Here is a 14,578-nt window from a genome sequence, read left to right as displayed (position 1 = left end):
TCTACAAAATTCTAAAAAACTACAAAAATTTACAAAAGTGTGTTTCAAATTTAGCATTTTTCTGTAAAAACTACAAAAAAATGCCAGAATTGGAACACTTTTGTAAATTTTTGTAGTTTTTTAGAATTTTGTAGAAATTTTTTCGCCAGGGATGTCTAAAATAATTTATTATATAAGACGTCTCAAAAACGTCATAAATAAAAAAAATTAGACGTCTTTTAGACGTCTTAAAAACGTCTTAAATCGGGTCATAAGACGTCTTAAAGACGTCTAAAAGACGTCTTTCTGATAGTTTTATAAGACGTCTTATAGAAATATAAGACGTCTTTTAGACGTCTTTAAGACGTCATAATGTTCTCTGGGATGTGCTTACACCTCCGCTGTATTTCACAACCTTCAGAAATGGTCGTTTGAAAGGTTTTTCGCTTTGAGTCGTTGGCTGATTAGGGTGTGTTTCTTGTTGAGTGTATGGATTTAGTTGGCCTAAAAATCTTAACCTTGATTCCAGAAAATTCCGTTTATACGCATCATGAGCTTCCATTTCCGCTTCGATTTCTTTCTCACCTGCGTCTGTTTCCGACAATAGATTAACATATTTCGTATTAGCTAGCTCGAGCTCTTGCATTCTTGACTCCAGCATCCGCAATGCAACTTGTCGTTCGTCTGATGAAACGGTCGCTTCTCTGCATTTAGCGGTAAAACTATTTAGGCTCTTAGTGAAGAGCGTACGTTGGGCAGCTCTTTGTTTCTTGGCGATATCCATTTCTTTTTAGGTTAAGTAGCTACGCGGCACAACTTTCTCGATCACTTATCACCGACGTCCTGTCTTCAGTCACCAAATGTTAGATTTGAGGGGCTGATATGCCAGCGGCAAGTAAGAATAAAATAAAATAATATAATTTAAATTTAATAATTAATAAAAATTTGTCCCAAATTTAGTATGTACTTTGATAAAAATAATTTTTAAAAAATGAAATTTTTATTTTATTTTTTTATCTCTAGTTGCAGTTTATTAAAGATATCCAATTTAAGAAATCTTTTAGAAATTAGTTTTATGATATTTTTCTGTTCTCAAAAAACGACGCATTGGTTAACATTCTGACATTATATGTTACCTTTTAGAAGTCTCTTTATGTTATCATTTTCAGAAACAGGATATCTTTTAAAGATCTTTTTGACAACATATTGTTCACGTCATTCCATGACGTCAAAATACGGTACATTTCATGACGTCAGGAATTTGTGACATTCGACCGTCATTTTAACGTCATAAGGGCATCATTTCGTGACGTCAAGAATAATTAGTAAATGACCATTTTGGGACGTCAAAATCACGTGAGCTTGCTATCTGGGTTATGCCATTTTGAGTGTGATGACTCTAAATGTATCAACAATCATAATGTATAGATATTCAAAATGCGCTTGATTTAACTGTGCGCGATTGAACGGTGCGCGATTGTACGGTGTGCGAAAAAACCGTGCGCGATTGAACGGTGCGCCATTGAACGGTGCGTGAAAGAATTGGGCGCAATTGAACCGTGTGCAATTGAACTGTGCGCAAAAGAACCATGTCCAATGTAATACCCCAGGTAGCAAGGTGACGTTAATACGACGTCAATAATTCATCATTTAAGGTTGCAGACGTCATGTTACCAAATTAAGACGTAATAGTAAAATAATTTTTTGACCTATTAATTACGTCAGTCATTTATCCATCCTACAACGTATTTCCGACGTCATATTCTTGACTAATTAATAACGTCAGTTAATTGATCATTTTACGACGTATTAATAAGATTTTATTAGTGACTAATTACTGACGTTAACTATAATTCTTTGTAATAATTGACGATTTAACCTCAAATGACAAATTATTGAGGTCTAATGGACGACACCTTGCTACCTATAACTATTAATCATTATTTAAAGATTGGTTAATAAACAACATTATTAAAATTAATATAATATTTTATATAATTAATACTATCAATATTTTAGAATCATCCCAGGCAGCACATAATATTTATGATAAATATTTATTAATATTTATTAATATTTATTTTTTCAAAATATTATATAATATTTTACACATGTTTTATATACACAAAGAAAAAAATCTTTATTCAACATATTATTAAAATATAGACTAAATATTTTATATAATATTTATGGTAAATAAAAGATAAAGATGTATGTATAAATAATATTTTGTAAATATTTATAAATATTTCATAAATATTTTTATAATATTTATGATAAATCTTTATGATTTGTCAAATCTAAGACTACACAAATATTTATAATATATTTAAATAAATATTATAAATATTTTATAAATATTGCGTTCTGTCTGAGGTCTGAGGTATAATAATATTTAGCTTTATCAAAAGAACAGAGCAAAAACATATTTTTATAAGTTATTCTACATGTTATTTCGCATATGTAAAAATCAGGAAAAAACCTGTAAATTTATATTTATTTATAAAAATATTAGTTAACTACAAGTTTCATGTCTCGCATCTATTGAACTGATCTACAACAAATATGTATTCATGAGCATCAAGTGTTCATGGATTATCACAAAGTGCTAGGTACCCAGTGAACACAGTAATATAGTAGCAGTGTAACGGCAATGTAACCAAATATAACAGATTACGTTACTCTGAAATTACACGTAACTTACATGTAAGTTACAATTTCCGACTCAGCAATATAACATGTTATAATTACATGTTATTTAACCGTTACACAACAGTTACAAAAAATAAAATAAAATAAAATAAAAATTTTATTTTTTTTAAATTATTTTTATCAACAGCACATACTAAATTTAAAATAAATTTTTATTAATTAATTAAATTTAAATTATGTTATTTTTTATTTTATTCTTACTTGCCGCTGCTAGGTTTGAACCCGGGACCTTAAAATGACGAACCTTGTACTCTACCTGCTACGCCAATTTGACTCATCGATATGGGTACTTGTCATTGTCTACATATACTTCCCAGATAGCACAGGACGTCCTCAGGATCATCCTGAATATGTCCCGGGATGTCCTGGGATCTTGTCAGGATATAATAATTGTATTATTGTAAATATTTTATGTATAAATTTGACTTCTAAAGTAAGTTTAGAATGTTAAATTCTGTAATAGTATTAATATAAATTAAAATTTTACTCATGTCTTGAGGACATCCTCGGGATGTCCTGAGGATATATGTATTCTACCCACACAACACACGGACGTCCTTCGGATGTCTTGTATGTGTCCTGAAAAGTCCTGTTTATGTCTTCGTATTTCGGATGTCCGCGAGATATCCGAAATACGTTATCCGGACGTCCCGTTAAATCACAGCAAAAGGACGTCCGAAAGACGTCCAAAATACGTGATTCTTGCAAAATCAAATCCACCACAACTGGAGATAACGGAGATCCCATGGGGACTCCGTTAATATAATATATTTATTATTAAACAAAAAGTATGAGGAATTGAGAGCGAATTTCACTGTCCCAAAGAAGTTCATAAAACATTTTTCAACGTAAATACTAACGGTTTATTATTATTTTTTATATTATTAAAATTAATATTTATTTATATTAAAATATAATAAGATATACATTAATACTAATTCTAGTATTTTAATCAAATTATATTAACTAAAAAATTATTTTGAAATAATTTTATAAAATTATTATTAACAATAATTTTTATTTACTTATAATTTAATCTATTAATATTAATAATCTATTAATATAATCTATTAATATTAATATTCATAAAATGTAGTAGCTTCTTATATAAATTAAATATTTCAACAGCATGTTAACGCGCGCACTTTGAAAAAATTGTTTATTACAAAATAACAGTTGTTTAATAATAATTAATAATAATTAACTTGTATAACGATTTACTTATTTATTAGTTAACATTATTAGACAGTAACTTATATTTAATATTCGTTTATATTAATATTAATATTATACATATAAATTGTATTTAAAAACTATTTTCTTTTTTGCGCTTTAAACTTTTATAAATTTAATATCATTACAGATATGTCGACATTTAATCAATTATCGACATACTGATATATCACCGCCTGACCGTCTCGCGCTTCATCGCGCCTCGGCTCGGCAAGCAGTGCTTCTAGTCTCGAATCTTTTTACATGTAGCAACGTGCTGTAAGTGGAGGGGATAGCGAATAGCTCGACGGCGCTCGACTATCTGCTATCCTTTTCTCTCGAGCTGTCTCCTTCAAGCCCTGGAAAGGAGACAGCAAATAGTCGATCGATCGCTCGCTGCTGTAAAAGATTCGAGACTGGAAGTTGCTGGAAGCATTGTCGGCAAGACTGCTCGTGTTTTGTCATGCTTCGCATTTCGTGGCCAAAAAAATTCCGTTAAGTGTCCCGTGTGAGTTCTACTGGAAAATAAATGAAAATAACGATATTGTACAATTCCCCAAAAGGTATGTTTACTGTTCAGTAATTTAATATTAGTAAATTTTCATTGTCGCGACAATTAATTAACGCATAGTCCAATTTTTTTAAGGTTATAATAGTCCTTTTTTATCCAGATTAAGAACAGGCGTACTCAAGTTTCCTACGGAGAATCCAAATTGTTTAACTTATAAGAGGTTTATATATAAGATAAATCATCCCACGTGGCGTGCATACTGAATTTCTTTGATGTACACGGCTGAAATATTTTCCACTAGAAGATAAAGAAAATATCCTTTGTACGATTCACCAAAAGGTATGTTTGTACCGTTCAATAATTTAATATTAGTGAATTTTCATTGGCAACGCAAATAACGGTAACGCGCGTTCTCAAATTTTTTTAACATATATTATAAGAGGTTAAGAAATTATTCCATGTAACGGACGTATGCTGAATTACTTTAATGGTACATGGCTGACTTGTAATAAATGTTAATCAGTGAAAACTCAGTTATACAAATTATTAATAAGCATACAAATTATATGCAATTAATTACACTCACTGTAGAGGAGACTCGTAAGCATTTGATGTAAAACTTCTTCTATGCTGAGCATATAATGATTAATTGCATCGACAGTCTTTAAACATAATTTGCATAACTGAATTATTTATGGCGAGTATAAAGAAAGAAATATAAATAATTTATTATTGTACTCTCAACATATATTATAGTTCATTTTCAGTTGCGTATTCATATTTAATTTTGTCGAATAGCAAACTGCATTGATTCTTTAAACTTTAAGCTTAACTTCTATTACACGTACATATACGTATATATACACGTTAGTTACGCATATTATGCGTTTAAATTAAGACTGTCCATGCAATTAATATAATGATTATTAAATATAGATGCTCAGCGTAGGACAATTTTATTTACATCGGCCTATATAATTTGGTTAAAAGTGTATTTTTCATTTTCTCTGCTTTTACTACAACATAAATTAAGTGTCAACATAAATCATTTATGGTACATATATATACTATTTGGTGATGGCAGTTTGAATGCATTTTGAACAATCAATGATTGACTTTACCTTCTTGGCTAAAACGGTCCTATAATTCTTCTTTGTAATGAAAAAGTAAATGTAATTTTTTTTTACTTTCTATGCTTTTACTGCTATGTAAACTAAGTTCCAGCATAACTCATTTAGTAAAGCATGTAAATTTATGTGATGGTTCAAATGCACACATACATTTCAGGAATGTTCCTATAATAAACACCCAGATAACCAAATGCCTACGAAGTTGCCGTCATGTTGCTGTCAACCGTTGCAGCAACCAATTTCTATATAGAAACTCGAGACAGCATTGTTTGACAGCTCTTCAGCATTGTGCGTCTTAGGTACTCACGTGAATTCGACACTAGACTACAGCATGTTGACGGCAACTTGTTGATGTTGGTTTGCTCTCCCGACGAATTCATTTGTGACAGCAACATGATGGCAACAAGTTGTCGTCACTTTGCCATCTGCAATTGACAGTATTGTGACAGCAATATGACGACAATATGAAGGCATTTTGTTGTCATCAGGAGTCATCTGCGACAAACAATAATTTTACAGCAACATGATGGCAACATATGCTTAGATATTAAAGACTTGCATATGACTACATTAATACCTTGTAAACCGAATAGAAATGTATAATTTGGACAGATTTATACATATCCAAAAATAGTATTTTTAATTTTCTGAATAACGTAAAAGTTATTCAAAAAATATTTTTTAGATCTGCATAAATCTGTCCAAGCAGCAACTCTTTGAATATCATAAGGAAAGGCAAAGAAAGAAAATCAAAGTTAAAGATCAGCCATGTTAAGATCGGCCACTTTAATTACTATATTTATGTTGGTTTTAATTACAAATTTAATTAGTAATTAAATTGATTTAAATACTTTGTCAAAAGTAATTCTTCAAATCGATTTAATTGCAAAATAAAAACGTAATTAACAATTCAAAATGTAATTAGCAATAAAAGATCTGTTTTTATTACTTTCTCAAATGTAATTTGTTCTTAAATTCGATTTAATTAACATTTTAAAATGTTATTAGTGATTATTGAATTGGTTTTACTTACATGTCAAAATGTTAATAGTAGTAAATAGTAATTATTATGCCATTTAACTACAAATTATAATTGTTATTGGTTAATAATTAATAATTTAATTATATTTGCAATTAATGCTGCCCAAGGCTGTGTAAAACATAATTTGTATCAGTAAGTTTTCATACTTTTTTTGCTTTTACTCAGTTTAAGCATAAATTCATATTTCTTTTTCTTAGCTTTTATTGTTACTTATTTATTTTTTATTTTAATTACATCGATATTGTTGTGTTTGTCGATATTAATATTATAAAAATTCTGGTATCGCAAAAAAATCATTAATATAGGCATGATTCACCGTCTTCTTGTCGAAATTTCCTCGGCTGTGTGGAAATATTATTTAATCCTTGGTAAGATTTGTACATATATTGGTAGCCTCGGTCCGATTACATAAAACTTGAAATTTTTCTTTAAATAAATACGTATACCTATTACAATATGAAATCTGGTTTACAAAATAGTTATGAACAATAGAAAAGAAGATTAAACTTTTTATTACAATTTTTTAAAAACCCGCAATTATAATATATCGTTAGTATATAATGAAAGTACCACTTTTCATTCAACATCTATACATAAAATACTATATTTAATCTAACTTACATAAACTTCTGTTTTCATGCTTGTAATTCCCATAGAATAAAACGATGAACGCGTTGTTCCATCTATTGCATTTGATAGGCATGATTCTTATATGTATAACATTATTGTGATTGGTTATCTTTAGGTTTAGTTCATTTTTTGTGCATGATAACCAGCGTAATGAAGTGCCGTTCAATTAATAAAAATAATTTTATTTAAGGATATTCCAAAAAATAGTAAACAATGAAGTTTTTAAAGTTTATGCAACTTGAATAATTTGTAAAAATTATTTAATATTATATGAATTAAAATTAAAAATTAATTTACGAATTACTTTTGTAGAAATAACTTTTTTTTACAGAAACGAATTTGATGAAACAAAATAAAATTTGATTTAATTTTAAGATATAAACATTCATTCTATACAATTATCTTACGAGTAAAAAATATAAATGGACATTGAAATATGCAAGTGTTTATACCTGACAGGTTCTTCAAACGCAAAATACAACGAAGGTACTGCATTGACGCAAACGTCCGTCAAATTTGTGCAGATTTTGTTACCAATTATTTTCTTCTGGAATTGAATACTGAACGGAATTATGCCGAAAATAAAAAAAACAAAGTTTTATAGTTGTCAGCATCGAAACAAACGTTTAGAACAAGCGGTACGGGAAATTGAAATTGATAATAGCCATAATGAATTGGAAAATGAAACTGAAACGAGTATGTCAGAGTCAGCCAATAGCAGTGACAGACAGTTGTGTATAAACGAAGACGTTTCATTCGAGTTAGAGTACAATGAAGCATGTAATCGATCAATACAAGATGAAGTACAAGAAGTTTTAGAAGAGGAGGAAATAGAAGAAGAAGAAGAAGAAGCAATATCGTCAGATGAATACGATAGCGAAGATTCATTGGAGTTGGAACGTGATATTGACAATAGAATAAATATTGACAGATTAAAGACAAATCTAGTACAATGGAGTCATAAAAACAATATAAATATATCCGCCGTAACGAATCTTTTACACACATTAAGAAAAGAAAACGTTATGAAAATCCTTCCCCGTGATGGTCGAACATTATTGAAAACTCCCAAAAAGTCGAACGTTATTCCAATGGAGCATGGGCAATACTGTCATTTTGGAATAGAGGAAGGCTTGCGGCATATAATTAATGTCAGTGGTGGCTTTAGATGTCTACCAGAAGAAATACATTTGTCTGTGAACATAGATGGATTACCACTTGCAAAGAGTTCCAAAAGCCAACTATGGCCTATTCTTGGAAGTTTTCGAAATTTTGTAAACAAATCACCGTTTTTGATTGGAGCCTTTCACGGATATGAAAAACCTGCAGGCGTTGAACTCTTTTTACATTACTTTATCGAAGAAGCTACAAATCTTGTACAAAATGGTTTTACTTATGCTGACAATAATATACCATTCTACATCGATTGCTTTATATGTGACGCTCCTGCGAGGGCTTATATTTGTTGTATAAAAGGTCACAGCGGATATTATGGGTGTCCCAAATGTGAAACTAGAGGTATCTATCGAGGAAAAGTAGTATTTGTTGAAATGAATGCTCCGTTACGTACCGCTGAATCATTTGTCAATCAAACCCAAGCTCAACATCATACTGGAATAAGTCCCTTACTACAACTTAATATAGATATGATTTCCCAAATACCTCTCGACTACATGCATTTGGTAGTACTAGGACAAGTAAAAAAAATGTTGAAAATGATGACAGGAAACTTAAATCCGATGAAACTGGGAGCGCAACAAGTTGTCGACATGTCACGTAGGCAGCTTGCATTGAGGGCACATATCCCGTTTGAATTTGCTCGAAAACCCAGATCATTGGATGAACTTGATCGAATGAAGGCAACTGAACATCGAGAATTTGCCTTGTATACTGGAGGGGTGGTTCTTCGTAAAATTGTAAGACAGGGCGTATATGAGCATTTTTTGAAATTATCTGTAGCTATACGTATTTTAGCAACTCCCGGAATAGATATGGAACAAAACAGATACGCAAAGCGTTTATTAGAAGAGTATTTTACTGACTTTTTAAAATTGTATGGAGAAAACAATGCTACATACAATACACACGGATTATTGCATCTGGCTGATGATGCTTTAAAATGGGGAACATTAGATGCATTTTCTGCGTTTATTTTCGAAAATTATCTACAACAAATAAAGAAAATTATGAGAAAAAATGATAAACCTCTTCAGCAACTAAGTAATAGAATTTCTGAAATAAGAAATAGTGTCACCGTTGAAACCGTTGAACGCATCGAAACCTATAAATTAGGCAAACAATGTTACAATGGATGCTTGATAAATGATTGTACAGCGCCGATGTACAAAAAGATTCAATTTCAATATTTTACAATTACTACAAAAGCTCCCAATAACTGCTGTATAATGAAAGATGAGAGTATTGTTATAGTGAGTAACATATGCCATCGTAATAATAGGATTGTAATTATTGGTAAAACTTTAAAAAACGGAAAACCGTTCTTTAATTCTCCTGCACCATCCACTTGCTTTGGAATACTACAATTCTCTGGCGAATACAGTTCTTTACGATCCTTTCCAATAGAAGACATACAAAACAAAGGGGTTGTTCTTCCAATTTTTGATGAAAGCTACGCATTCGAACACCGCAACAATATTGTAGTATTTCCTCTCATTCACAGTCAGTAATTTTCCAATTTTTATTATGTAAATATATGATGACCTATGTAGATGACGTCACAGTTTTGCATCGTCCATTTTACGGAAGATGACAGTGTAGAAGTTGTGCCAGATTTTTGGATTTACGAATCATCGGGACGCTCGCAATGTTACTGGCCTAAAACTTCTTTCCCGACGAAGAATGTCATTCGAAGGACAGTTCCTGAGGAACATTGGACAACCCACAAGTGTAGAATCCTCGGCACGTTTGGTACGTAAAATAGAATACAATTTACGATATTTTAAATAAAATAAAAACTTTAAAAATATAATGTATATTCACTTTTCTAAGTGCACAAAAAGTTATTTGTACACTGAAAAAAATGTAATATATCCAATAAGATATGTAGTTGCGGGCTGCTAACTACAGATATACTCAATACAATAATATATGGTATTGCATAAAAATCAACATTGTACTTGCATTAACAGTAAATATTATTGTATTGATTATATTATGTAGTTGGTAACCCACAATTACATATGTTATTGGTTATATTACTTCTTTTTCTGTGTACATTCATTTTGATTTGCGAATTGGACAATCGGTATTTATGACCTTAGGTAATGTTTACTGAAAATATAATTAGACTTTAATAAATAAACCAATTTACTCGTTTCTTTGCTTCTGATTTTTAAAAACCGATAATTGACTCGAGCCAATAATATAAAATCAACTTTTCAGACGATTTTGACACAGCTCGTTTGAACTTAAATCAAGCTGAAATTTCATCCGATTTCCCGTCCAAAAAATTAAAAACTCTAGGAAAAAGATTACCTAAACGTAATCGAAGATATGTTAGCGATGACGATTCATCAGATGATGGAGTAAACGAAAAAAATACACCGGCGGCTCTTATGTACAACAATTTAAAGCTATCAACTTATAAGTCCTCAAAAAACACTACCTCAAATAGTTCGTCAGGCGACGAAGACAAGGAAAATAAGTTGCGAAAATCAAACGCTCTGAAGTTACCTGCAGCCTTCGAAGATAAAAATGAACGAGTTCTGCAGGCAAATGTTACTCCCTGTGAGGTCCTGAGAAAAAAGAGTTTCATTATTTCCACTAAGTCTTCACAGAATCAGCATAACATCGTCGATGAAGGTAAACATCTAATTGAAATTGTTAACAAATTACCCAGATAGCACAGAGAGTTAAAAAGAACTCAATTGTATGTCACCAATTATGAATTCTTTTTGCCTCTCAAAAAGAATTCATAATTGGTGACATACAATTGAGTTCTTTTTGAACTCTCTGTGCTATCTGGGTAACTACTTAAGCAAGGCATAGATAATGATTTCCAAATTTACTGATTACGTGTATTATCTGCATAACTAATACTTTAATAACAGATTGACATCAAGGTCAAATTAACATCATCAGTTAATATATTTTTTAATATCCAAAATGCTTTATTTGAAACTTTTTTAAAAATGCTTATTTGAAAATATTGGTCATTTCGAAACTATTAGAACGCACATAAATATTAGAAAGTTTTCCGTCTTCCCTTTTAGATGGTGTACGACAAGGATGCAGCAAGGATCATCGAAGAGAAGAACAACGATCCAAACCGTTGAATCCTCGCGAAATAAAATCACAGATTACATATATCGGCGAAACTGGTAAACAATTTTATTACTCTAATGTTATGTATAGAAGATATAGGGTGCGAATTCGTTCCGAATAAGCTTTCGCTAACTATTTTTTTAGTTACAAAGTTGGTAACTCTTTAACTTTGTTTTGTTCCGTTATGAATCAGCCGATTCAGTTGAATTCATCATATTTATTAATAAGCAAAAATGAATATTGCTGTATTAAACGAAGCCTTATCAAAGTAGTTACCTATATGAATCTGATGTGCCTAATACACATATAGGGCTATGTACAACTGCTTTTCTGCAGAAATGGGCATTCTGCCACAATTTTTTCCACCCTCTAAATCATTTCTTAATAACAATAATAAGTAATTAAAAGTCAAGCGTCTCATTCTAATAATAAAAATTACAATTTTTATTTATTAATTTTCAATTTTTTTATAAAAATATTTTATGTTCTATTACATATAATTCCCAGATAGCACAAAATATTATCATAAATATTTATAAATATTTTACAAATTCATTAAAAAAAATATTTTTTAAAGATTATATAAATATTTTCATAAACTATTTAGAAATAATACAAAAATTATTATCAACAATATATAGAATATATTTTTAAAATATACTGAAAAATATTTATGGTATATAAACTTGAAATATTTTTTATATTCTTTAATAATAATAGTATAAATATTTATTTTAAATATTTTCATAAATGTTTATCATAATTTTTTTATACTTGACAAACTCGGACATAAAATATGTACAAAATATTTATTATATTTTTTCTTATAAATATTTTATGAATATTTTGTGCTATCTGAGTTATATATCTAAAAGATTCTTGAAATTTTTCATTGTTATACATATAAACAACAGTTTCAATAAAATTTGCAACTCTTGATTTTTTATGTGTGCATCGGTTTTTATTTTCAACCATATTAATAAAATTTAATTTAATTTTTCATCATTTTCATCACTTGAACTTGAACTTGAAAAGGCTTCGTTTAATACAACAATATTCATTTTGCTTATTAATAAATACGATAAATTCAATTGAGTCAGCTGATGCATAACAGAACAAAACAAAGTTAGTTAAAGGGTTACCAACTTTGTAACTAAAAAAATAGCGAAAGCTTATTCGGAACGTACCTATAAATGGACTCATTAAGTGTTATAATTATTCAACAATTTCTTACATACAGAATTCGAAAAACGAGTAATTCGTGACTTAACGAAAGTAAAATTGGATATACAAGAAATTCGTGACGTTATCATAACGATGCAACAAGATATTTTACATCAAGAAGACATTTTTAAAAGAAAAACTAAGGACACGAAACAAGGGGAAGAAATGGAAAACATTTTGCCAGCTTTTCCATTGAAAACTCTGCAGGATTGGAATGAGTTGGCAACATTATTGTCAAATAATAAAGTCGCACGTGAACAGCTTGTAAGTGTTTAGAAACAAAATAAAAATCTTTAAAATCATAATAAATCTTAAAATTAAATTACATTTTTTATTCTTTAAGGAGACAATGTTTTCCAATCGAGGAGGAAAAAATGGTGGAGACTTGATCAGGCGAATACTTGGAACCGTGTTTTCTCCGCAACTTGCCGTACAGTTCTCCTGGCAAGGGCGGAAAAATAATGAAAAAGTGGAAGGATCTGTTGTGGCACGTACCATATTTGGTAAATATGTATATTTTAATAGTTGATGACAAAAATTTGACTATATATATTATACAATACTTAACTTTTCATTTACAGTTGCTACGAAGCATAAATTTAAAATTGATGATCGAGAGATAGAATTGGGCATAATCAACTGGTTCCGTCGTGCCTCGGAAAGGATTCCAAAAAATGTAGATATTGAAATAGTGCATAATCATTAATGTTTTTTTTCTAATGTTTAACATGGCTGTTTTTCTATTAAACTTTAAAATTTAAAGAATTCAAAAATTTGCAATATTAGCATTATTAATTAGTATTAGTATTGTAGACACTATTTCAGTATTGTTTGTTTAGTGTTTTTACATTGTAGAAATAGTATTTCTACATTGTAGAAAGACTAAACTGTGATATCTAAACAAACAGTACTGAAATAATGTAAAATTGTTTTGCGATTAAAATATATTTTAAGGACCATAAAGTTATATATTTTATAATATATATAAATGTATACGAAATATATTTTTATAATATATATAAAAATAAAATATTGACAGAATAATTATTGACAATTGCAATATACAGCAGTGGTTAAAAATTAATACTTGATCCCTTTTTTGCCACACCACTTACAATAAAAATAAATTCATTGATCTCTGTTTAAGTTATGCTATTCAAAATGATAACATTTGATAATGCTTATTGAAAACTTGTAATGATAAATAATTTCAATAGTTTTTAATAAGCGTTATGCAAATTCTTTTGAATAGTATTTTTTATGTAAGGTTCGTATATGTAATACTTGTACATTGCTAGCCTTCCGTCTGAAACGTTAGTTAAAATAGTGCAGTCGCGGCGAAAACATTACGGTGCAGATATATGTATATACTATTATCTTTCTTCCGCGGATAGCTTTCTGCAGCGTTGTGCGCAAGCATAGTAAGCCAACGCCTGTGCACGACACTCTGAGAGAGAGCGAGAGAGAGAAAGAAAGAGAGCGAATATTATTCGTGGAGAAAAAGACCTGGGGCTCGATTCTTGAATTTATTCGCAAGAGAAACGTATTCGCAAATTCTGTTCTTACAGAAAAGTTAGAAATTTATTGGCTATCGTATGGCTATTAACCAATAAACTTACAACTTTCTGTTAGAACGAGTATTTGCGTATACGTTTCTCTTGCGAATGACTTCAAAAATCGGGCCCCTGTACCGTGATGTTTTCGCCGATTGTCGGGACCGTTAGCTATATAGAAGTATTACATATATGAGGCTATTATGTGTCCAAATAATGTCCGTTTTACGTCCGGTTCGGACATTCTAAGGATGTACTTGGTATGTCCTTGGGACGAATATAAAACATCCTAAATACGTCC

The 14,578-nt window shown here is 30.1% G+C and overlaps 2 protein-coding genes across 6 annotated transcripts; both read left to right on the top strand.

Annotated features, from left to right (window-relative positions):
• Nucleotides 1-4,145: 4,145 nt before the first annotated feature.
• On the top strand, nucleotides 4,146-9,940 carry LOC118646990. 5 transcript variants are annotated; one of them, XM_036291022.1, is made up of 4 exons: nucleotides 4,146-4,466; nucleotides 4,575-4,753; nucleotides 6,694-6,718; nucleotides 7,676-9,940. In XM_036291022.1, the coding sequence occupies exon 4, from the start codon at nucleotides 7,789-7,791 to the stop codon at nucleotides 9,901-9,903; it is 2,115 nt and encodes a 704-aa protein (XP_036146915.1). In that variant the 5' UTR covers nucleotides 4,146-4,466; nucleotides 4,575-4,753; nucleotides 6,694-6,718; nucleotides 7,676-7,788; the 3' UTR covers nucleotides 9,904-9,940. The 5 variants fall into 5 exon arrangements, with proteins under 5 accessions (XP_036146915.1, XP_036146914.1, XP_036146918.1 ...); XM_036291021.1 differs by having other exon boundaries at nucleotides 7,548-9,940; XM_036291025.1 differs by having other exon boundaries at nucleotides 4,550-4,753; nucleotides 7,548-9,940.
• Nucleotides 9,922-13,784, top strand: LOC118646991. Its single transcript, XM_036291026.1, has 6 exons — nucleotides 9,922-10,144; nucleotides 10,619-11,038; nucleotides 11,449-11,556; nucleotides 12,741-12,988; nucleotides 13,068-13,227; nucleotides 13,306-13,784. Exons 1-6 carry the CDS (start codon nucleotides 9,946-9,948, stop codon nucleotides 13,428-13,430), a joined length of 1,260 nt encoding a protein of 419 aa, XP_036146919.1. The 5' UTR covers nucleotides 9,922-9,945; the 3' UTR covers nucleotides 13,431-13,784.
• The last annotated feature ends 794 nt before the right edge of the window (nucleotides 13,785-14,578 follow it).

Source organism: Monomorium pharaonis, chromosome 8 (genome assembly GCF_013373865.1).
Source record: "Monomorium pharaonis isolate MP-MQ-018 chromosome 8, ASM1337386v2, whole genome shotgun sequence".
Taxonomy (NCBI): Eukaryota; Metazoa; Arthropoda; class Insecta; order Hymenoptera; family Formicidae; genus Monomorium; species Monomorium pharaonis.
Note: the sequence above shows the minus strand (reverse complement) of the source record. Positions and strands in the feature narration are given on the sequence as shown.